Source organism: Micropterus dolomieu, linkage group LG23, assembly GCF_021292245.1.
Source record: "Micropterus dolomieu isolate WLL.071019.BEF.003 ecotype Adirondacks linkage group LG23, ASM2129224v1, whole genome shotgun sequence".
Classification (NCBI taxonomy): Eukaryota; Metazoa; Chordata; class Actinopteri; order Centrarchiformes; family Centrarchidae; genus Micropterus; species Micropterus dolomieu.
In genome coordinates, this window is record NC_060172.1 from 22727039 (window position 1) to 22752860 (window position 25822).

At 39.3% G+C, this 25822-nt stretch overlaps 2 protein-coding genes across 9 annotated transcripts; one reads left to right on the forward strand and one right to left on the reverse strand.

The window, feature by feature from the left end:
• Positions 1–3794: 3794 nt before the first annotated feature.
• dnajc18 (DnaJ (Hsp40) homolog, subfamily C, member 18) lies at positions 3795–11049 on the forward strand. Its single transcript, XM_046041161.1, has 8 exons — positions 3795–4408; positions 5260–5428; positions 5602–5747; positions 7222–7428; positions 7792–7904; positions 8256–8365; positions 8482–8654; positions 9276–11049. The coding sequence occupies exons 1-8, from the start codon at positions 4282–4284 to the stop codon at positions 9398–9400; spliced, it is 1170 nt and encodes a 389-aa protein (XP_045897117.1). The 5' UTR covers positions 3795–4281; the 3' UTR covers positions 9401–11049.
• Positions 10912–23912, reverse strand: brd8a (bromodomain containing 8a). Of its 8 annotated transcripts, none has more exons than XM_046041158.1 (20): positions 23327–23912; positions 22778–22874; positions 22475–22544; positions 22294–22343; positions 22021–22143; positions 21818–21898; positions 21631–21692; positions 19945–20087; positions 19304–19495; positions 17961–18051; positions 17365–17454; positions 16841–16995; positions 16102–16582; positions 15939–15982; positions 15540–15808; positions 15216–15308; positions 15034–15102; positions 14552–14834; positions 13084–13128; positions 10912–12837 (listed from the first exon to the last, which is right to left on the reverse strand). In XM_046041158.1, the coding sequence occupies exons 1-20, from the start codon at positions 23343–23345 to the stop codon at positions 12778–12780; spliced, it is 2517 nt and encodes an 838-aa protein (XP_045897114.1). In that variant the 5' UTR covers positions 23346–23912; the 3' UTR covers positions 10912–12777. The 8 variants fall into 8 exon arrangements, 6 of the variants coding, with proteins under 6 accessions (XP_045897114.1, XP_045897110.1, XP_045897111.1 ...); XM_046041154.1 differs by having other exon boundaries at positions 17365–17514; positions 23327–23910; XR_006823310.1 differs by having other exon boundaries at positions 12781–12837; positions 14500–14834; positions 17365–17514; positions 23327–23909.
• Between the last annotated feature and the right edge of the window lie 1910 nt (positions 23913–25822).

Genomic DNA, 25822 nt, shown 5'->3' on the forward strand with positions numbered 1-25822 from the left:
GAGTGCTGACAAAAGCCTGCTCCTTCATTAGGGCCTGATAGAAGACATAATTGCAGTATCCATGCCACACAAATCATTTTACTGTTTCATGAAGTGTTTATTACGAATCACTCTCAAATTCACTTCATGAGAAAACGAATCTTGTTTAACTACATGTTTTGCTAGTATTAACAAGTCACACCACTTTGTGAGAAATGAAGCAAAAAGACAGGACGTTTAATGTGCACCTCTTAAAACTTGCAGTGCAATCTTACCACTGGACTTAAATTTATTGATTGACATTGTAGCGAGATGCCATTGTGCTGCGAGGGAAAGAGGACAAGGTGCTCGCCTGTGCTCACAACTCTGGCCTAACCACAAAAGCCACTGCAGTCTGAGATCAAACTCCACCTCAGTACTCTCCAGGACTGCTCCTTTCCTCACCCCCCTTATTATCAGTCATCTCCTAGCAAGAAGTAACTTGGAGGGGATGAGGGAATAAAGGGAGGGGATGAAAAGAGCATTTGGAAAATTTGGTCGGCACCTCAACATCGCGGATTAAACACCAAGATTTAACATCTGAAAATGTCCCCAAAAGGAGCTCACTATCACATATGAAGATACAACTTCATCACTGTCTCTGAGTGAATCTCAAGAGGTTATATTTTTATCCAGACCATTCTAACAAATATTTTCTTCTCTCCATTAAATGTTTAAGTAGTTCACATCAGAGAAGCATTTGAGCAAGCTATACCTCACACATCATGCAATTCACTTTCTGGAAAGTTTATGCTTGAGCATCCTCCTCAGGCTTCGGATCAGGGTTTCCTCATCTCTCCTGCATTACTATGACTGGCAACAAAGCGGCATTAACACCAGTTTCTGGACCACAGAGGAAAAGAGAAGAAGTGATTTTGAACTTTGGGACATGCCCTGCGGTCACACACTACCTGATTATTTCTCACCTGCCTGCTGAAAGATGAAAGTAAAACTATGTGCAAGTCTCTCAAGTATACATTAGGGCCCTTTGAGTTTTTTTTTCTTGCTGTGTTGCAAATTCAATGAGATTTCATGCCTAAGAGCTACACAAACTACTATATCTGAGTGCAAAGGAAATTCTACAAATTTGTGAATGCATACAATTGAAATATATTTTGTTTAAAGAGTATAAAAACCACCATTGTGTCATTTGGAGAATGCAGGCTTTGATCCATGCTGAATACCATGCTTATTTATTTACAGAATCCTGACCAGGACTGAGTGAATGAATGCTACTTCAAACGTGATTTCTTTTTCACTAAAGTTAATCTTAGGTGAAATCAAAGTTGTGAGAAGTACTTCCTTCATGAAAACCAAGCTCAGTGTAGACCAGGAATTTCGTCTATGAATCCATCCATATTGCATCCATAATATCATTTCTTGGTTTTCTATCAAATTTTCTAATCTAATCTAATTTTACTGTGTGAGTGTAGTGTATAAAATAGGACGAGAAAAGCTCCACTGACAAGTGCATGCACACTGTGATCCAAATAAAACATAAATTCCCCTGTCCAAATATTGTGTCAAAATTTTATGAAAAATCCATTTGTATCCTAAAATGCCATGTTGAATTGAAGAGAAAAGAAAAGAAATATAAACAGAACACATGCTGGTCCTTTCAAAATATCTAATTTTGGAAAGCTAATACAAGTGAAGCCCCAACCTAACATGCGACACACATAACATGAATTTCCTTTAAGACATTCATATTTTTTCTACTTTATACTTCATCTTTCTATTAATGATAAAGATATGTGGATGACGGATGGACAAGAAGTGATTTTTAACACAGCATCTATGGTACGGAACGCATCAATGCATGCAATTAAGTTCCTAATTGTTATGTGAGATTATAATTGTGATAGTTGTGTTTCAAATAGTAAACTTGAATTATTTTATTTTTTAATTATATTTGTAGTTTTATTTGTCTTGTTTTATAAATTTTATAAATAGGCTTCCTTTGATTGTTTTTGTTCTTTTTTTTTTTCATTTTGTTATTTATTACCACTGCTTTTAATTTTATATTGATTTCTTGTATACAGAGATGCACTTCTAAGGTGTGAAGCCTTGTGTTTATTTATTTTTTTGGTTGTACTGATGTACAGAAAATGTTCAATAGTGTGAATGAATATAATCTCAGTGAAAAGCAACTTTCAGGCTGCCAAAGCATGATAGCATGGTTTTCAGATGTAAATGAATTGGACACAAAGAAAATCATGTGTTGCACTTATGTTTAACAGGAAACATTGTACTCTGGTTATATTTACTGCTGATATTATTATTGTTACAATTTCGCTTATGGTTATTTTCCTTCCTCTGTTTCTGGTTCTTGTATGGTCTACATGCATATTTCAACAAACAAATATAATGGATTTTATCTTGCAACATTTTTTATTATCTATGGAAATATGTTTTCGCATTTGACTTCCTAAATGATAGACACATTGTAAGCATGCCCTATGGGACAAATCACATTTTTTTTACTCTTGAATAAAATATGCATGAACAAAAATGTGTTGCATAGTTTCTAATTCATTGATGGAAGTATTAATGCTTATTTTAACTTTCACCCTGACTTACATTCAGATACGACCCCTCAAAAATAAGTGTCCTCCTCAATGAAGCCAACCTACAATATTTAGTACAGTGATAGTAGGTTTCTGTATCTGAATCATCCCACTACAGTATCTTACATCTAACTAAATTCAAGATTCAAAGTGTTTTTAGTCAGATGTACACTGAAATTCTTACTTTGCTGTCCACATCAAATGTCTACAATAAAAGTAAAATGAAATATATGTATATATAAAAATACAAAGAAAAAAATGATAGAGAAAAACAAACAACAAATATATACACTTCGTTGTTGTGCAGGCAGACGAATTAACAGTTGTGCAACTGATGAATTATATACATGTGGAAATTGTGCATGGCGCAATGTGCAGATGTGCAAAAATAGTGCAATTAACATTTCATGGTACAGTGTAAAGATGGGCATGATTATGGAGTCCACATGCCTATTAACTGTTTAGGAGTCTGATGGCAGTAAGAAAGAAAGAGTTCTTTAGTTGTGTAGTCCTACATTTCACACTTCTGTAGCCTACCTCCAACCCGAGGGTACAAGTGTGAACAGTATGTGTTGGGGTGGGTGGTATCCTTGATAATGGAGGCAGCTCTCTTGTGGACTTTCTGATGGTAGATGCTCTGCAGTGAGGGTAGTGGAGTCCTGGTGATCTTTTCAGCTGTCTTCACCACTCTATGCAGGCGTTTGCGGTCCATAGCAGTAGTGCTGCCATACCACACGATGATGCAGTGTAAAATCTGCCTTCAAGTCCTGTCAAAATGTGCCTAATCATGTCATTGACTAATTGTTACAGTTTGCCATTCTATGTAATGTTACCATTATCCGTATTAGCTAAATCTGCAGTTGTGCTGGTTGTTTTTGTTGTCACTAGGCTATTTAAGATTACATTTTAAAATAACTTAATTGAAAAGTACCCATTACATGCCGGCTGTGTTATCATTCTGTCAAAGACAGCCAGCAATGTGCCACTACATGTATAAAATAAAATAAAAAAATCACCACCCAAAAAAATTCTTAGGTCGATTTTGTATAATGACGCGCCATCACAAGCACTTAAACGCATCATACGGAAGAGTCGGAGGTACGCCTTTAATGAAAGACCGTGAATGCAGCAGCAGCATCACCGTACACCTGCTGATGTTACTCAACGTGCTGGGTTAGGTAATAGACAGGGGGAAAAATCAGTGTGTTAAAAATAACTAATTGGCAAATTGTGCTAACAAACAGACAACCAAGTAAACAACATTTTGACTCAAAATCAATGGGAGGCCTATTTTTTCCTACTTATTCCAGTCCACAGGATATGACGTCGCCCCTGTCTCGCCTCCACCTCTTGTCCATCACAGCTTTATTTTACTGTGGCCCTTTAAACGCCGTTAAAACCCATTATTAGTCCGTTTCCCAGACTTTCATCATTTAAAAAAACATGGCCCCGCTGCCGGCCTGTTTGCAGCCTCACAACAACCTCCACCGTCTGCGAATCGGATACTGCGACGGACTTTGAGTGACTGCGGGCCTGCACCTAGTTAACGTTACGCAGCTGTCTGAAACCAAAGCTAATCGGCTATCATACGTTAGCTGTAGCGGCTCGCCTTGCCATATGATATTGACGCACATTACACAGGGACAGACCTCTACGGACAGCGATTGGACCAGGAAAATAACCCCGCACCGCTGAAATGGACAAAGACGAAGCAGACCGGCTGATAGAGAAGGCGAAGCTGTGCTTACGGTCAGGACGGAAAGATCGGGCGCTGCAGCTGCTGTATGAAGCTCAAAATATTTACCCCAGCACCAGGGCCAGAGGTAAAATTAGCTGACGCACATTCTGCAAAGGCAGCTGACTAGCTAACGTTGGTAACAAAGTTAGCCAACTTATTTCAGTGTATTTGCGAACTGTTTAAAAAAATGTATTTTCGCGTAACTGGATTGGCGCGCAGAATTGCTCTTTTCAGATGGCGACAAAATTAGCTGCTTTAATACCTGGTCTGCTCAGACTGCATGCTGAAATATAGGGCTGTTAAATGGCTCCCTTCCCCCTTACAGATCATAGACAGGCAGCGCTGTGTTAAAACCGGACTGTGTCTTCAGTTGCTTTACCTTGCCTAACTTAGATGCTTTTTCTGCAGTGGCATCATAAGCAGGATCATTCAGTTCATAGATTACTTTGAGGTCTTTGAACACAACGTGCACGAGACATTTAAACGCCACAGGGTCCATCTTGCAGCATATTCTATTAAATTACACATGTTGTGCAAGGAGGTAAAAATTTTAAGTGCACAGTCAACATTACTCCATATATAGATGACAAGTGAAAGGAAAAACCTGAATAAATGAGTGGAGAAACCTGAGCAAATGCTTTCAGACAGGGCACTAAGAATCATTGGATGTTTTGAGCTTGACAGTCATGTGAATCAAATGTGACAACTCTCAACTTCACTCCTACCTATAGGAGAATTTGGAGCTGTTGGTGGCCAGACACTGTAATAAGACACTTCACTTTTTCCTATTTAAATTGTCACCCATCTGTACGTCCCATGATTTTTGTAGCCAGTAACCATCATTTCCATTGTGGTTTTGACTGATGCCAATACTTCTCTTTCCCTATTTACACCTTAGTTGTCAGTTGACCTCTGGCAATGTGTTCTTGTTTGTAGTGCTGATAGATGCCATTGTAAGGAATGGAGGCACCGCTGCTCCAGAGGCAAACCACGTGCCCCCGCCAACGGGCTGGAGAGACGAGGACATTGGAAGAAATGAAAAAAGTAATGCAAGTGGTGATGAAAAGAAGAGCTACACGGAGGAGCAACGCCAGGGTGTTCTCAGGTGTAGACATAACACTGACCGTTGGTTGAAGCTTTCTGCGAATGCACGTTACTAACTATTGTGTGAAGAGTTTACACACGGAATAGCTTCACATGCGTTTGAGCGGGAGTACTTCCTTTTAGCTTTTAAGTTCAGGCTTGTGTTTTGACATCTGTTACGCTTTGTTATTGCAGGATAAAGAATTGCAAGGACTTTTATGAAATCCTCGGTGTTCCCAAAAACGCCAGCGATGAAGATTTGAAGAAGATGTATAGGAAGTTGGCCCTCAAGTTTCACCCCGACAAGAACTTTGCTCCAGGAGCCACGGATGCTTTTAAAGGTACGAGTTTTGGCAAGAGAAAGGACCCCCCCCCCCCAGCTGGGTCATCCAGTTTTTCTTTGTTGAGCTGTTTGCAGGGTTTTCTAACTGTGAGGCGCACCTCTCCAGGGAGGTGCAGGAGAGTTCCAAGCAAGTTGTGGAGGGAGAGACATGAGGCAAAGATACTGCCTGAGGTGAAAGGGACAGGTGCACACCAGTGTGTTCTGACAACAACCCAAAGTTAGTTACTATAATTTGGGCTACTGATTTGGCCCATTCACCAACACAGTCAGCGCATACAGGCAGGCCGCAGTAATGGCTCTGAAGACCTAACTCTAGAACAAAGTAATCCAGTGATAATTGTCTGTACAGCCATTGGTACATTGCAAATAGGAACTGCTAAAAGCTAATTTAGCATACGTACAATGGCACCAAATCACAAATATAGGCTAAAAAACTAGGAATATAGGTAGCTAGCAGAATCCATAGTAACATTATGCTTCCTGTTACATCCCCAGAACTTGCTAGCTGTGATTATCTACCAAACAGAAGTAAGACAAACGAGATCGATCGATCGTGTTTCTGTTTTACTATGTTTGTGGGTTCCAAAAAATGTGATTTGCTAAACCTGTGGGGACCAAAATGCTGGACCCCACAAGTTTAAAGGGCTGTTTGGGGGTTCAGGTTAGAATTAGGTTAAGGGCTAAGGTCAAGAATGTAGTTGTGATGGTTAAGGTTAGGGTAAGGGGCTAGGGAATGCATTATGTTAATCAAATGTCCCCAGGTACATAGTAAGGTGTGTGTGTGTGTGTGTGTGTGTGTGGATACAGATATTAAGAAAGAGAGAGATAAATCTATAGATATTGGTCAGTCTCAGACCAAAACAAACCTACACTATGGCCCACTATAATACATTGAGAATTAACAGCAATTTTACCTTGCAGATCATGGTAAAACACACTTGATTCAAACTGGACAGAAACAATATAAAACTCACCAAATCCTGACTTTGTTAGTCTTTCCACTGTTCCAACAATCATCAACTCTGGTTTGGTCAAAATAAGTTTCCACTCTCCTCAAACCCAACAGTCTCACACTGAAGGGAACAGAGAGGGCAACAACACACACACAGTTAATGTGTGACATTCTCTACTCAGGACGCCATTATTCCACTATATCTTTACCTAGCAAATAGTTGTTTGTAGTAGTAGTAGTAGTAGTATACTTTATTGTCCTCGAAAGGAAATTTGTTTTGGACTGCATGGTTGCTGCACGTACATAGAAATATACAAGTATAAAAAGTATAAAAAGAGGAAAGACAATTAATTTACAAATTTAAAATTAATAAGATAGACTGTTATTCAACATACGTGTAGACACAGGAACAAAAGAATTTTTATACCAGTTTAGTTTGCTGCTATATTATTTTTCAGAATCTCATATGGCAACCTTTTTATGTATGTCATGACCAAATGTTTCCCTCCTCTCCGAAAAGCAATAGGCAATGCGTACGCAGTGCTGAGCAATCCAGAGAAGAGGCAGCAGTATGATCAATACGGAGATCAAGCCGCAGCTTCGAATGCACCCCAACACTCCAGCAACAGTCGCCATGGATACTACCGAAGCTTCCACAGAGACTTTGAGGCTGACATTTCCCCCGAGGAGCTCTTCAACATCTTCTTTGGAGGAAGGTTTCCCACAGGTGAGCAGTGACATTATGAGCGTTTGGTTGGATGAAGTTTTCTGTCAACATGACTGCAGGTACATGAGCTCCACATACAGTCAACAAACAGGAACAAATTTAAATTTTCCGAAAAACAGCTGCCATGTTTTCTTTGTAAATAATTTCATTGAAAGCTAAATGAATCCATTTGTTCAGAGTTTAAGTTTCATCTTAAATGCTCTAAAATAGTGCACTATATTATTATTAGTAGTAGTAGTAGTGCTAGTTGTTATTGTTCTCAGTATTGTTTATAGTTGTTGTTGTCTGCTGTAGTTTTAGCTATATTATCAACTGTCTCATTGTGGAAGTGTAGATGCTTTAGAACGGTGTGTCTCTCTACAGGAAATATCCACGTGTACACCAACCAGGGAGCCTCCTACTCTCAGTTCTATCAGCCTCGTCGTCGACGTGCTTATGAGAGGCGCGAGGAGGTGGTGGAGGACAATCAGAGTCAGGTCAGTGACTCACAAAACCCAAAGAAAAAATCCCAGTTAAACAGCGACAGTATTATGTTGCGATGTTCTTGTGGAGATGAGGGAGTATTCCAGTCATTAACATGCACTGGAGGACCATTGTAAAATGAGACTTTTGGGGTTTTTAAGATGGCTGCATCCCCTCAATCATGATTTATTTCATGTCAGTTATTTACATTCCGCTTATAACTGAAGTGCCTCTGTTGCGTTGGAAGATAGTGGTTTGCTTCAAAGAGACACAAGTACTGTGCTGGCATGAGTACAGTGTTACCAGTGCAGCCTACATACAGTATTATATGCTTTGTAATCTGTGCTGATTTTATCTTCCCACAGAACACCTTCACAGCGTTCCTGCAGCTTCTCCCCGTGCTGGTGCTAATCCTCATATCAGTGTTTACTCAGATGATGGCCACTAACCCGCCCTACAGTCTCTTCTATAAGCCGTGAGTCTGTCGTACTGTCAACCTCACTACAGTGACATTTTTTAGCAAATCCCCGGGTTCCACCGTGGTTAATATTGTACTGAATACTCACTGAATACATATTGTTTGGGTTTCAGGGCCATGGGGCTGGTGGTGTCCAGGGAAACGCATCACATGGGTGTACCATACTATGTGGATAAAAGTTTTGGGAAGGAATACAGTGGTGCGGCGCTGGACGAACTAGAGAAAACCATTGAGAGCGACTATATCGAACACCTGCAGAGTAGCTGCTGGAAAGAGAAACAGCAAAGTAAGCAAGCAGCTAATTTGGGTTAAACGGGGAGTATGTTTTAGTTATGGTGCAGGTATAACTTAAATAAAGCTCAATTGATCCTGATTTTTAGGAAATCTTTTACAGATTTTTCTTTCCTGTGACATAAGCACGCCCTCAAATTCACATTGCATCCAGTTGGTCAGCGTTAAAGGAATAGTGCATCATTTTGGGAAATTAGCTTATTGAATTTCTGGCGGAGATGGTAAGATTAATAGTACTCTCATTCTGTATGTTAAATATAAGCTACAGCCAGCAGCTGGGAGCAGTAGCTTCCTGGAGTCTCCACTAGTTGCCCAGCAACTGTTCTTGCCCGAGAAATACTCAGATAGCACATAACTCCCCCATAAAACAGTACTATTTTTGTTTTGTTTTTTTTTGTTTTTTTTCTCCTACAGGTTAAACAAACGGCACAATATAATGTGTTGTGATGTGTAGAGGTAAGGTAACCAGCACCTGGCTGTAGCTTCATATCTACCGTACAGGAGTGACAATGGTATCGATCTTTTCATCTAACTCTCATGCGTTTTTCCCAAAATGTGTGTAAAAAGACTTTTTAAATAGCTGTGACACATCTTTCTCTCGTCTTCTTCTTTTCAGAATCAGACTTGGCAAACCTGGGGCAACTGTACCGAGATGAGCGCTTAAAGCAGAAGGCAGAGTCAATGAGGCTGGACAACTGCGAGAAACTGCATCGACTGGTTGGGCGTCAAAGAGGCAAATGAGGACTGTTTTGAGAGGAGAACACATTTCTTTACAGACTTAGAGCACATTTTATTGAAGTGTGTAATTTATCCAATCTGGCCACCTTGTAAAGAAATCTCTTTTAGGTACAGTGCAATCAGTGGGAGATTATGCCGCTGGAAACAATGTGCCTTCTCTCCTCTTTGATAGTAAAGAACAAAAAAAACAAAAAAAAAAACATAAGAGTTGCATGTTAGCTGGCAACCCTGTCTGTTGTGGTGGCAGCATCAAGTGCAAACTCACTGTGGCAGTGTGTATGATGTCTCAGAGCCGTTAAACTTTCTTATAGAAATGGCATGACACACGGGGTCTCCCTTTGGGGTGATGAAGGCAGTTGTATGTTCACACATAATGTGTTTTATTTGTTTTAGGTTTTGTAGTTTACCTGTATTTATTTTCTTGAATGTTTTTGTGTCCCTTGAAATTTTAGGTGAATTTATTTAATAGTTAATAGTGAATGTCATCTTATTTTTTTTTTTTCAGGTAGGAAGTAATGCAGTACAGTGACTTAAATAATACTGTAGTCTTTGGACAAATCTGAGAGCTTCTGTACTGTGAAATAACAGGACCTTTTTATTTATCATTTAAACACAGACAAATCAGACCTTAGAGAGGACTTCTATACTGTGGTTAATCAGACAATTTGACCTCTGGCACTAAAGCAATAGGAGGCACAGTAGTGTGAAATTTTACACCAGATTTTTCTTAATGTGCTTATTACAAAAGATTGTATTTGCCAAACAAAAAACGAGCAGTCTCCTATAGTAGAGTTTCCCGCTCCCTGCACTACTGCTTGCATACCTGTTTATTGCATTGGTGATTAAGCTTCTGCCATTCAGGAACCAGTGGTTTAGCTGCAGGCAGGTGTTTGAGGTGATAAATGGGAGAAATGACTGTTGTGTGTTGAGGCCATGTTTTGAAGTACTTTTGATTTTGTTTGTCACAAGCAGGTAGGTCCACCTCAACCAAAAAGCCCACCTGGAAGATGTGGGAAGCTCAATTGTGAGCAGTATCTGTAAGGAAACTGGGGCTGACATGGCCCATATAAAAAAAAAAAAAATGTTTTTGTTTATAATGGTGTTTTATAAAGACACATTTTGTTTCTCATTTTACAAGTATTCTACTAAATATCTGTGAACATGAGCCACTTTCTTCCACAGCTAGGAACCAGAATTGTGACTTGTCAGGTCTAGTAGGACGCTAACTTTGTGGAGTTCTTAAGTTTCTTTATACCAGCACCAGATCCTTCAAACCCCTATACAGACATCGCTACTAGTTGCCAAACTGCCTTAGCGGTTCTCATACATGTGAAATATTCAGGTTCATCTCAAGCACTTTTAAGTTAATATATAATCCTGTGTTCCATAATGTTACTGTTGCATGCAACCTAGTGAGAGAATGTTTTATTACTTAAATATTTATTTTGTGCGAACACATCTTCATGACTACTGACCATACTTCATGATTAGAATATTCAGGGCCACACTGTAACTCACGAACATGTAAATCCTTTACTGTGATGCACAAAAATCAGGTTTAGGTACCAGTCAGAGAGGCAGTACACTTGAGCAACACTGCAGAATTCAGTTTTCAGCCAAAATTACCAGAAAAATTAAAGATGTAACCAGAATCTGTTTTGGCCTGTCTCATTCGTTTGTCATTGGAAGGGGGTTCGATTCTTTGAGTGCTTTGTGTGTTTGGTCCCATCATTAAGCAGAAGATGAAAGCTGCAGTAGAGTAGATAATGTCAAGCTGGGCTATTGGGCAATCAAGGACTTTAAAATCTATATTTCAAGGTTATCAGTGAGAGTAAAAGTCAAATGTTGGTTATTTGTATTTAAATACTTTAATTAAATCACATAAAATAATCACAAAAGCTTTACTTTCACCAAATGTACGTACTGTGCCGCTTGCTACTGATTTTAGAAAAACATCACATATACAGTAAAGTGTGCCCAAAGGCTTTCATGTTTCTGTACATTTGCATTGTGGCCTAAACGTGAGCTGCTTCTTTGAAATTATGAGTTGATCTAAGACGTTTGCCTTTTTTCACAGACTAGATGTACAACTTTGCATAGTATCTTATCTTTTCCTATTTGACAGCGCTTAGTCAACATTTGAGCTGTCAAACTGATATACCTTTACTTCTGTTGATGCCAATTAGAAGATTTGGATTAAACGGAATTGTCCTTCCACTTTGCAAAGTCAGCAGAGGTGGTCGTAATGAAAACATGAACACAATGTATTTGCGCATTCAACCGAAGAGAGCAAGAACAAAGTGGTATTTAACAAGAACGTGGCATCATGTATACGAGTTGGCTCTGGTTCAATAAAAACTGAATAAGTTTTATTATACTTTAACAAAAGCCAAACGCAAAATCCTTCATCCATCATCAGCAGCTTCGTGCCATGTGGTCTGCTGCTTAAATACAGTCCTGAACAAATTTGACTGCATTTCCCTACTGACATACAGTACATCTAACTTCTCTGTCATGGGTTGGGCAAAGCAGACTTATATTTAAAAACAACAATTTAAACCTACTCTCACTGATTTTTGCAAACAACCCTTGCAAACATTTTTGATTAAACGGCTCTTAAACAGCAAGGGTTAGATCTGTGAAAGCGGAGGAGCACTTCAACAGTAGCAACTGGCCTGGTTACTGCTGTGGTGTATGTCTGCTGGTATCGTGAAAAGGTTTTCAGCAAATTCAATCTTAACATATTTGGTTTAAGAGCTCTTTATGAAGTTATGAAGTTTTATTGTTTAAACATTTTAAAGTCCACAAAACAGTTTATTGACGTGACGTCTCAAAAATATTGATGACTCAGAATATGCCTGTAGTTACTGTTTCACAGGAAGTGTAGCAGAGATAAAAAGTCATCACAAACCATACATCCATATTTAAAAATGATCAGAAATTTTTTTTAATGGAAAAAAAAAAACCCAACTGATTTTATACCAGCAATGAAAATGTTTGTTTTGAAATTAGTATATCCCCCATGATCATTCAGAAATTCTATTTAATTCTGTATAATCAGACTCTGGTTCTGAAGTTCAACCAGGACCCCCCTTGCAGGCTTCATTTCAGCCTGTTTGACCTAGTCTTTCTGAATGCCACACTGTAATCTAGGATTATGCAGTATGTAATCCATATCTGCACGGCTGTCTCAGAAGAAATTAGCTTCTCCATATTAGAGTCTACCCATTTAATGTAGAGTGCAAGTAAAGGTTACTTTACTGCACATTATGCAGAGGGAGAAACTGTGCAAGTGACAGAGAGCTAAGTTCAGTCTTCTGGTGTCACACCTTTCACTTCAACTAGGGGACACTGTCAGACTAATGTTTCATTCTGCATGTTCATTTCTTCATCTTGAGGTCAGCTTCTATGGCACAACGGCGCCCTCTGGTGCCTCCATCCTACAGTCAAAGAGAGGAAGAAACAACATTTTAGATGACACTGAGCTGACACCAGTGTTTCACTTAAAAATTTGTGCTTCAGCTTCTTAAAGTCACAAAGGCAGGCTTAATCATATTTGTTTGAGCTCAGCTCTATATGAAAGAGTTTTTTCTTTGTTTTGACAACTGTAGTTTTAATTCTGTCTTCAAGCTAAAAAATTACAAGAAAGAGAGGGAAAGTTTAAAGGCTTTAGGATGGGTACTTACAAAAAGAGAAAGGAGGAAGGCAGGAGAGGACATGGAGACAGTGTCCTGTAAGAGGAAAATTGTGCATATCAGAGCAGCAAAAGTGCAGAGGAAGCAAAATAATGCCAAGAAAGACACAACACAAAGTATATTCAGCACAAGGAAAGGTTGAAATGAGTTGTGGGACAACACATGCCTACATTATTGGTATATTGCCGTGCAAACGTTTACTATTCACGTCCTTGCTGCACTGAATTTGCACCACATCAGATGTTTTTTATTATAAATCTGTAAAAAAAATTTAGGTCATTAACTACATACAATATACTGTATATACTTGTCAACCATATCTCAAAGCATAGCATCAAGCTTTACAATAACCTCCTACCTTCCAGTCAACTACTTACTGGTTTCAGTCTACATCAGTCCACTATGAAATATCAACTTTTGAAACTTGCTTTTGATAGGTCAGTTGTCTTTTAAATATTTGGGAGGAGTGTGCTTCACCAGGCAACTAGGTGTTTAAGTAACAAAGGAACAAATGTGAAAAAAAAAACCAACCTGAGCATCAACACTAGCTGACTGTAGAAAAATTTATTTATTTCACCAAAGCGTTTCGGTTCGGACTTACTTCGTTTTGTCAAAGTGAGATTATTGTGGTATCGTAATGTAGCTGTGATGTAGGTGTTTTGAAACCGCTTAGTTGTTTTTGTATTCATGTTCTAGTACAAATCTCCAACATCAACATTAGCAATTCTTCACTCAATCACATTATCATGCAAAAAAGAATGTATCTTTCAAATAAAAAAATTTATTAATTGTGATTGATCAGGCCAATTATCTGCCAATTAATGTTCATACTGTCGTGAAATTAATGGAAAACGAGCTTTCTTGAAGGTAGAATATCAATGTAAAAACATACTGTATGCTTTGATAAATAGTTGTCAGTAATGCTCTTTACATTATTGCCTACCATTTTCCAAAGCATAACATATGTTTTAAAATAAATGTCTGGCTTTCTGGTCAACCATTGGTTTGAAGCCTCTTTGAGATACATCCAGTAATCACCACAGTGAATGTATTGGGGGTTTTTTTGTATAGTAATGAATTCAAAGTTAACCAGCCATCCAGGAAAGGTTAGAGGTTAGATTAGGTCTCAAAAAAATTATTGCATTCATTAGCTGATGTCTGAAAAGATAAATAATAAACAAATATGGACATTGAGAAAATGCATTGTGATTTTTGGATAGAACATTGACTTCTGACAAAAAGGTGTCACATGTTTCAAGTCTCGGTAAGTTGATTTTGACAGCATATGAAACCAATGGCTACCCGAAAGGATATCATTCTAAAAACTAACGTCATGCTTTGGAAAATGGCAGGCAGATCAACTTTAGCATCACTTTCTTCTACCTTTAAGTCAGCCTGTTGTCTCACCCTTGTCTCTTCTTCTGTACTCTCTGCTTTTGTCAAAATTCTAGTGAAGCACCTTGTCAGTAGAGTCCTGTTTGCGTGTGCTCTCACGGCCCCTCAGGCTCTTGGCGCTGATACCAGACTCTGATGTCTCCATGATGAGCTGGGTGGCTAGAAATTGCTGGATCTGCTCCAGGACATCACGCTGCATCTCCAGAGCCATGTGGTACACGTCATGATCCAGGCTGTTGTACATGACCGCATTCTGAAACATCAGCATGATGTCCCTCTGGAACTCGGCGGTGGTCCGTATCAAACCAGTCTCAATGTTCTTTTTTATGGTGGCCAGGTCCATGGGCCTGTAGGAGGGAAGAGCAAAGACGCGGTTAGAGTGTAAAGTCAGTCGAGTCCGTGTGATCTGATGAGCTGTTGAGGGCTCCTAATTGTCACCCAGCGAAAACAAGGCACAAGTGATATGACAAGTATCCACTATAAAAATATATAAATCAGTGAAATGAAAAGAGCCGTAAAAAATTACCACAGCAACCATGTGCTTACCTGTGAACAATACCATGGTATCCAGGTGCAATTTCATCTGTTACTGGCTGCAGGAAGACATTTGCATACCTAGAACAGGTTCATATAAATTACATGTTCTAGTCATGCACAGTCACACAAAGAATTAAAAAATGGAAATAAATCAAAGGGTTTGGCATCAGTGGCTAGAGTCATATCCTGACCTGTGATTGGCCGCTGCACGCCAGACGAGCATAATGGCTTTCTTCCAGATCTTGTGAGCCTGTAAAGCTTCCAGGTCCTCACTGCACACAGAACTGCACAATGGCATGTAAGAAGAAAGGTAATGGGAACATAAATGTCAAGATTTATCAAGCGGAACCTGATGTGCAGCATGACATGGTGAAAAATTCCTGTTGCTAGTTGACAAAAATGAAAGACAATCTGCTTACATGACATCATGAGCACAATCTATGGCGCAACTTCACCACCATCGATCACAACTGAAAACGTTCCTTGCCATGTGTGCCTGAATGTGTTTCACTCACAATTGGGATGAGGCAGGGCTGCTGGGGATGGAGTCAGCGGTTGTGTGAAGCTGCAGAGACGAGGAAGCCGTGTGGAGGCTGTATCCATCTTCACTCTCGCTTGCCGCGGGTTCTAGCTCCATCTCCCCGTCTGGCTCGGACAAGAATCCCTCCACCCCATCGCCCTCTTCTTCTCCACACACTTCCAGCCCGTTGACCTCAGGGTGCACTCTAGTCCCCGAGGCATTCTGTCCTCGCCGAACACTTGTTCCATCCTCCGCCTTCATGTCCTGCAAAGGAGGAGAAAGGTGCCGAGAGATTCAAAAAGAAGGTACAGTGCAGGAATACTGTGGAGCTAGGCACATTTCAGTACAGCAATTACAAGCATCGTGTTCGCTCTGTCCTCGTTGGGTGCTATACCTTGGGATGCCTTTCTGTCAGTGGGCTATCTTCTAATACTGAGTCTGCCAAGATAGTAAAGATGAATAATAAGAAGGAAATGGTTATGCAAAATGCATAGTTACATGCAAACTGCATGTTATGAAGCAAGTGAATACTAGTATTTATGCATGGGTGTACGTACCTTCATGGGGTTTATCAAGTCTTTGCTGTGCCCACTTCTCACTGTTGCATTTTATGGTAACATCCAATGAAATTTGACTTTTTTGGTGCACCCTCTCTCCAGTCTCTCTCATTGCCTCAGGCTGTTGAAGTGCTCCAGTGTGGCAGTGCTCAAAACTCTTTGAATTGCATGAGGACGAGGAGGTGGGTGGAAGGCTCCTTAGTCCCCGGGGGAATGCTGCGAGACAGTTATCACGACTGCTGCGCAGAGAGGAGAGTGAAGCTGAAGTCCCACCCTGAACTTGTAACACTTCTGCCTTCCCCTCCAGGCTACTGAGCAGAGATGAGGACTGTGGGATCTCTGAGGGCCCTGTGGGGTGAGACTCGTGGTGCTGGAAAGGCCCAGACTCCCAGGCACCAGACAAAGCATGGCCGTTCTCCTCACACAGTGACAGAGCAGCCTCAACTGCAGCTGCATCCAAAGCCTCTGCAGTCTCGTCTGCCTGTAGAAGAAGAGATATGACTCTACATCTTAAAGAATAATTGATTGTTTTTATCATAGTTTGCCATGTGCCTAAATCTCAGTGGTGATGTTGGTGAATAAGCTATTAGCTGTTATAACTCACTAGATTTGTGACACAAATAAGAATAACCCTATTTTTAAAGAACTTAATTTTCCTTGAAAACCTCAAGCAGAAATTACAGACACTTTAATCTATGCTGTGTGCAGTGAAAATTTATAGCACTTTTCCTTTTTGCACCTTGTCCTCAATGATGGCGATAATGTCCCCCACTGTCTTCAGATCCAGCTCATCTGCCATGTAGGACGCAGTCACATCCTCCTCACTGAGCTGTGACACCTTATCCTCTGCAGGGACAGGCTGGCATCCAGGGGGCACAGACATCACATCCACTTCTGCAAACAGACAAACATCTGATTTTCAACTTTTGCATGTTATTTTTTTATGCTTTTGTCCAGATAGACTTTTAAACTGGCGGCAGTAGCAGTTTGTAAAAGCATTACTTTGGAATTTTTTATTTCACAGCAAGTGCACGCTCATTTTTAAATTTGAACCACAATGAATCTGAACTACTGTTTACTCTTATTTTAATAAGCCTTTGTCTGTTACCTTCAACTTTAACATTTGTAGCTACGTTATATTACATCTTTGAAATGGCCAACAAAGTGAGGGTCTGAAAGGGTCTGTAGCTACAAAGCAGGTGACATTAAGGACGTGAGGACGTCTAGCCTGAGAGGTCTGGATACAGGTCAAAGTGGACAGACCTGTACTTGCTGAAGCAGTAGAGTCAGAAGGAGCAGGAGTGGCAGCAGAGAGTGGAGCAATGGAGGCTGAGTCTGCACTGACCATGAAACCTAAAGGGGCAGAAAACTGGGTAGGACCTGCCTCCAGGAGACGAGACAACATCGGGGCACCTGCCATGCAAGCATTCACACACATTAACACACAAAGTGCAGATTCCAGACAAAGCAGCGGAGGCTTTCAGCTAGAGTATTAGCAAACAGCTTAGACAATAGTAGCACTTTCATCTAAAAAAGCAAACATACATTTAGGATTCAAGGGCAAAAGTTAACAAATATTAAACGTGTTCCCACAAATAAAGATATAATGTTTGTAACCACAGTATTCAACCCTCTTGGACTTTTTTTCTGTTCCACTAAACATTGTCTTGATTTGCATTAAATCTTATGCAATCAATTCTTTTGTGAGACGTTTGTTTTCACTTTGCCATGAAATTTTTGTTGATCGGTGTCAGGAAAATGAACTGTACACAATGTAATTCAGTGTTGTAAACAAATAAAAAATAAAATACTCATATGAGGTGAATACGTTTCATCAGTCATGAACATTGTATCTGTACCTGTTGACTGAGAGAGTAGTTGACCAGGCGGAGCCAGCTGCAGGTCATGTGCTCCTGTCATATTACCAGTGGGCACGTCACCCTCCCCAATCTGGGATATAAACACAAACATGCGTCAAATATTTTACATGTACTTGGTCTGTTTTCTTGAAATGTTGCTGCTGATTCACATATAATAATCCATTATGTCAAAGTGAATTTTAAATGTTAACTACATAATATTTATAAATAGTACAAATTTTTCTACAGTTTGACTTGAATTCCTGTCTGCATGTTTACATGGAGGGCTCTACAGGCAGATCTGCAAGTCTGAGCAGATATGTTACCAGAGGAATGTGAGGAGGCAAAGATCTAGTAAAGGACAAACTTATTGTGACACATTAGGGTTTGCCAAGAGCACAGTAGGCTTCATCAGATGGAAATGAAAAAACATGAAACAAGCCAGAAATTTGCTGGAGGTAACTATCCAGCAACCATTGGTCAGGGACTGACTGAATGACAGCTTCTTGGCAGCAATGGGAAATCTTGCAAAGCAGGAACCACTGATGACATATGACAAAGGGCTTGGAGGTAAAAAAAAAAAATGCATGACAGCTACCTGGAAGCAAAAGCAAAAGCCAGCCACCCGCAGTTTGCAAATGGAAGAAACTAAATATAGGAAAAATATTTTGTGGTGCAACGTAAAAGCTGAGGTACGTGGTTTCAACTTCATAAAAACAAATGCAAAATAGATTTAGCGATGTTATAACTCTCAAATGATACATTTTATGGCTTCAAGTCAACTAATTTCAAGAAAGCAAGGCAAAATGATTTCCTGACTGAATGTTCTGTTTCAGTGGCACAGCCTCTTAAGACTTAGACAGAACAACTCCTGCTTAAAAAAACACAGGACATTTGTTAAGGATATGCTTCAGAGTGCATATGACCATAGAGAAAAGTCACCACAGGAATGCAATGCAATGGCTTCACACAGGAATATGAATGATCTTGTGTAGCACAGCCTAAGACAACACCTGAAACCCATTCAGAATGGAGTGGAAATAATTGAAGACAGTTGTTTACACATGTGCCCCATCCAACTTTACAAAGCTTGAGCAAATCTACTGAGAAAAACCCTAACATGGAGGTGAAAACAGACCGGGTGTTAAAAATCCATCAATATTTCTATAATCTTAATTAAATACATGTGCAAAAAATGGCCATAACCACATTGTTAAATACTTCTTAAATGCACAGTAAATCTACAAATGATGAGATGAAGATGGGATGTCCTACAGACTTGAACATATCTATTTCAAAGCTTGGCACAGTTGGCACAGTACCATTAAGTCCCCTTCACATACCAGTCTGGAATTTGTGGCCAAGATACTGCCTTTCTTCAGTAACTCCGACAGGAGTGGAGATGGCGGTGGTGTGGATTTCTGTCCCAGGAGCTTCTTTTGGGTGGGGTCATCCAGAAGTGAGCTGTGGCTGATGTCATCATTCCCAGGTCCAGAAGATTCAGGAATTGTCATTAATCTGGCAGATCCTGAAGCCTAGAGACAGACAGAGGAAAACGTGAAGTCATATTATCATTCCAATCCAGGAATGTTGTCGATGATCAACCTGTAATCAACTCTCTTGAGTGTCTTTATTATGATTTTGTCCTCCAGTTTTAAGGGAATGGTGAAGAATGTTAGACCCCTTTATGAAAGATAAATAATAAAGATATATTCTAATCCTGTTACGCCTTATAGCAGTGCTGGCAAGCTATCTTTAGTAGTTAATACGCAGAATATTTTACACATTACCAAGCCGTTTATGTGTGCCATGGCCATAGCACAAGGTTTCTGGTTTTTACAATAACCAGAAAATGGCTAATTACTTCTAAACATGAGGTACACAAGACCCAGCTCAAAGATGAAAATGGATTGGTCTCAAGAAGAGGTATGATTATTGAAAAGTAGGGCAGACCTTAAATACATTTGGACCTTCAGTGACTTACATTCTTTGTCGATACCAGATCCAGTGTCAAGCATTCAAGTGCGTCACCTGGTGAGAACTCCTGGCTTGGGGAGCTACAGCCTGAGGACGAATGCATGTTGATGCCGAGCACTCGCTTTGGTGTGTTCTTTGCCACCTGTCTGGCTGAAAGAGGGAGGGGCAGCAGACAGGATTTTCTTATCAGTCACACAAAAGCTGGGGTCTGGATCTGTGGTTGCAGGCCACCTACTGCCCCGACATTCCTGCTCAACACACGCTGCTACAATTATTATAATAGCCCTATTATTATTACCATAAATCTTCAATTAATAGCTCTGGCTTTTATTTGCTTCAATCACTGAACTCACCCTGTCTATATCTGGGACAGGCCTTTAATTCTTTTACCATGCTGATAAATCTGGATGATTATCTTTTGGTGCCCATTGTTTTCGTAAAATGAACTAAACAATTGAAATCTGGAGAATCTAATTGATCTAACGATGTGTAGCACATCTATACTGACAAAAGTTTAAAGATTTATATTATTTGTATGCACGTTCTAAGCAGCTCAGAACTCAGTTCAAGCAGGTGACCTGGTGGGCTTCAAGAGGTTTCCTACATCCAATGAACATCCATAAAAACCAGAACAGCCGTGTAATTGAGACCTGCCTTTATTTGTCAAAACGTGTAGCCACACTAGGCCAGTAAAAAAGACAGGTGTCTAATTGAAGTTGTACAGTATTATTATTATTGGTAGTAGTAATAGTATGGCTATCATCACTGATATTTGTATTATTACCACTACCGTTACTATTATTTTACATCTTTATCTGTTGGGCTACTGTGTGTTCTCTTTCCTCTTGCTCTCTCTCTCTCCCCCAGTAATACACTAAAAGATCAATCAATCTGCCACCTCTAAAATCTGTTACACTTTCAGCTGAAGTTGAATGATGGATAATGTCTCCAGAAAATGGGCCAAGAGATAGTAGATTAAACAGCTGAGGATGTTTCAACTGAACAATTTTAAAGTGATCTTAGCTGTTTTCCATAAGTATAGGGCTGGGCGATATGGCCAAAAATGTTATCACAATAAAAACATTTCATATCATTCGATATCACAAGATATGTCAAATCCTTATTTCTTTCAAGTTTAAAGGCAGATTTTTGCTCTTGAGTGAAAATTGAAGAAGCCAGATGGTTAATTATGTGGTTAAACTTATCTTTATGGTCAGAATGGGACAAACCCTTGATGCCAAACAATGGATCACTTCACAAGTCTGAGGCAGAAGATTCAAAACTATTTTTTTACTACTTTTTCAACAAATATGATTAGTTAATGTTTTTTCAACAAAATAAATATTTTAATAGAAAAATTAAGTGCTAATTTGTTTATGATACAAATTAATTAAAGCTAATATTTATTGACAATATATATCGTCAATAAATATTTCCAATATATTGTACATTTATTATATTGTTATTGAGGAAAATTATATTGCGATAATTATCATTATTGTTTTATTGCCCAGCCAATTCTATTTTGATGTTTGTGCAGATTCTAAGTCATCCAGGTCCTAGTTATCCAAGGTGGGTTAAAATCAAGATAATCAAAGATGTTTCGCCTCTAATCCAAGAGACTTCTTCAGTTCAGTAATTCAGTATAGGTGTTCCCCCCCCCCAAAATACACTTTAAAAGTGAAGGAGATACCCTGATAAGTAGAATCTGCATTTTTTCTTTTCAACTCTGCTTCTTCTTCCAGTTTCTTCTTCCTGACACAGACACATAAGACAATTTATGTTGGTTATTATTGAAGTGTTGAATGTCTAAGCTTTACAAACAGAAAAATAAATGCATTGTATCATTGTATAAACCGGTCAGTTTGTTGTCTTCTTACAGCAGAATTTCTTCCCATAACTCTTCTAGTTTGGAATCTAGATGTCCTGCTTGAATCAGTTCAGCTTCTCTCTTGAGCTTCCTATGAAAACAGCATTACATCAACCAATCTCATTGATGCAGTTTACGATGCAACTTTGTTGTTTTTTGGGGGGGGGGGGTTTCACGACGGTGATGTGAAAACTGGCAGCTATGCTTGTTTACCTGTGCTTCTCCTGTGTTTCTTTGATCAACTTTTTTAGTTCATCAATCCTGTCAGCCGTCAGCCTGCGTACTATCACATCCTCCACTGTCTCCACCACTTCACCTTTCTCACCACGCTTCCGCCTGATAGCAACAAATGCATTATCAGTTAAAGACATTGCTTTCTGGCATTTACTGTTAATGCATGTGTCAAACAGTATAAAGCTATGTAATCTTTTTTAGCTTGCAAGTCTCCAAAAGCATGCTTGAGGTAAAAGTCACTTATGCGCTCACTTTGGGGCCTCTGTTGTTTCCAGGAGCTCAGAGTACTTGGAGGCACAGTGCTGTGAAGAGCCAGAGGAGAATCAAGAACAGCTTTGAGACAGGACAGAATATAAAGAGGAAAATCTTCTGTGGAGAAGAGAATTTGGTCTTTGTGTTCTGCAGAAGAGCGAGCTCAGATTTTGTCATTTACCTTTTGAGAGAACCAGTCAGGTGGTCTCCCAGGTTCTGCAAATGGTTTGATGGCTCGACTGACAGATACCCTGTTGAGATGAAGACATTTTGTAAGATGATCCAAAATGAAATACACATTAAACTTTAGTCTTTATACATAGCCATGTAGCATGTGACCTCTGACAAATGTTCTACACTACTATTATAAATGATTGCATATTACTATATCGTAGACCGGGTGACACACAATTTTTGCATGCAACAATCACAGAACAATCACTGGCACCAGCATTAGACAGTGGCAAAAACACTAGTACAGCACCAGTTCTGGTCTCCGCTCTTCATGACAGATGTGGCCAAACACAGCTTCTCCCTCACTGACCATGGCTCTGTTGGTCCAATGACAAGCAGCTTGTGTTCTTCAGATGTAGGGGTGCGTGGGGGGGACAAAACATTATACATGCTTAATATAGTTTAACAACACCCATGTCATGCATGTTCAGATACTGCTGCCGTTCTCAGGCCTGCTACCGACAGCATGGTTAATCTCTTGAGCTTGGCTTCATTTGTATGCCACCTAAAGTTGCACAATATGCCAGCAGTTTACTATGGTATACATACAGTAAGCTGCTTAGAATCAGCATACATAAACCATGTCGTTTATACTGTTGGTGGTAAACAGGAACCCCCACTAGTGTAAACAGAGCTGTCAACCCCTGATGACAGCCATTAATCCTTGCAGGCTCCCCTGCAGGGAGCGGAGGCTGCCGTGCAGGAAGTTAGTGGCAGCAACATCAACTGTACGACACACTCACAGCTAACGGATAGCATGTCTGGACATTTGCTATATACCAACGTTGACGTTACTCACTTCCAACCCCGTTTGCCATCTTCCTGTCATCCCGACATCACATACATCTTGGTAGAGAGAAGCCCAGCTATTAATAACACTTGCGAGATCCGAAAACGATATACATGAAATGATGGACGTTAACATCAATGAATGTTACGTTATGGATGTTGAGGCTTTCAAGGATTGTCTCTCTAGCTAGCACGCTGAATCACCGTTGTCCGTTAAAGTCACTGTCTCGTGTGTCTTAGCTATTGATAACTTAAAGATTAACTAGCTAGCTCTAATGCTGTGTAGGGCTTTCTCTGTAAAGACTCGCAAAAACGGGTTAATTTCGCGTGAAGCTCAACAGACTCTATGCTACAAAGTAACAGCCACATAATAAAAGTCAGCTTACTGTACTCACTAACGTTATTTCATTTTAGCTAGCAGCGAGCTGTTCGTACACGCCCACCACAGTAGCTTAATGGTGGTACAAACCTGGCTGCTGTTAACTAACGTTAGTCTTTTTAGTCTAACTTAGCTAAGTCGCTTGTTTTTTCAGTTTTATAAAACGAAATCCTTTCTCGTAACTGAAGAAAAAGAAGACCAAAACTAACAATTCAGTGTTTAAATACAGACTCTTTTTTTTAATCTTATGGGCTAAAATGTAGGGAGGATATCTAATGCCACTTTTGTGGTTAGGCTAAAATCAGGTGGAAAAAAACTTAAGGTTAACGTTAACTTACCTACTTTTGACAATAAAATCATTTCTCATATCAAGCATTATTTCACTGGAAAAAGTGCTGTACAGTTATTATAAGTTCGCTATAGCCAATTACATGTATCATACATATGGAATATTTAACATGCCAAATAAGTTAAACAAAGATAAAAATTGAAATACAATAGACATTCTTATATGTATTGCTATTTTTATGTTGGCATTGACTGTGTCATAATTAAATTAAAATGACATTTATTTTGTTTTTTGTGACATTTATTGTTTTTAATTTGTTTGTTTTAATTTAATTGAGGTTTCCATGCCACATTGAAAGTAAATCAGAACACAGAAAAAAATTAAGCTAAAATATTTCCAGTTAACCTGTAAATGGTGTTCAAACTTTGTGAAATGCTAAGCAGGCTTTTTCATAAAACCACATGTCTTTCATACATAGAGCAGCAGGAGCGACTGACTACAAAAACTGGTTTGTTGCCAGTATGATGCAGCAAATTATGCCAGAATAGATTCTTTATTAACTTTATTTATGTATTTCTTTTGTGTTTTAGTAGATTTACTAATAGAGTTGAAAACAGTAGTAACACACTTTACAATCTATTTTCTTAGGCTACATACATATTAAAAATACACTGCAAATACCAATTCAATTTTCAATGTGTCTCACTACTACTCAACTTATAAATAAAATAAAAGATATTGTAATATTGTTGTATAGACCCATCTCATGTATATCTGTGCACCCACAATCAACATTTTCTGTGATCTGAGAGACTCAAGTCATGAAAACAATTTGTAATAAACAAGGAGACAACCTGCTAGTCTACAACTCATTGCATAACTATTCAGAAAACTCTTAACTCTGAAGAGAGGAAAGAAAGTATGGTCAAAGACATATCTGTAAATGTTGACTTGAAATTAAGAGTTGTGAAAAACATGTCTAGCCTACACCAGTGTTGATGGGAGGCCACTCTGCCCTCCCCTCTGGTTTCATTGATCCCATGATGTAGCATGAACAATAAGAGAGAGGAGACATTCTGGTTGGCTAGCTGCATGGATGGTTAGAGTTTATACATGTCAAGCATAGGCAACATTATTAAGCAGGTCTCTTGAGAATGAGACCCCGTGTCTCAATGAGATTACCTGTCTAAATAAAGGTTAAACAAAAAATACACATAAAAGTTCTTACTAAGTAGGACCATAGAATCTGAACATCGCCTGCTTGAATTATGCAACACAACACTGGGCAAATTATATTTTTGGGCCACTGGTGACAGAGGTCGGTTAGGTGAAGCAGCAGGACTTTCTAGTCATATGGTCCACAGAGAGAGACCAATTACTACAGGGAAACAAATGTTAATGAGGCACTTGACATTTAACTCCATCGCACTGCCACTTTGCCCCCTGCTGCTGTGTGAAATAACTGGCAGCTCTACAGGAAAGACTGGCAGCCTTGTAGAGGATAGCTACAACATCAGACAAATAATTCCGTTGTCTGAGAAAACTCACACCTTGAAAAAAACTCAATCACTTACCTTTCAAACTTACTAGTGGATATAATGAATGTTATCCAGTGTTCTTGTGTATTTTGTTGTAGGAAAGAATTAGCTTGAAATACATTAACATATTACTTGTGAACCACTGTGCATTTAGAGTCATTGCTCACTACTGTCACCATAAATCTGCACAATGCTCCATGTGACTTTGTCAGAGAACGGTTACATCTGACGTTTAGCTAAAATCATAAAATATAGAAAGAACAACATGTTAAAAATTTTTCCTTCCTGTGATCATGTGCA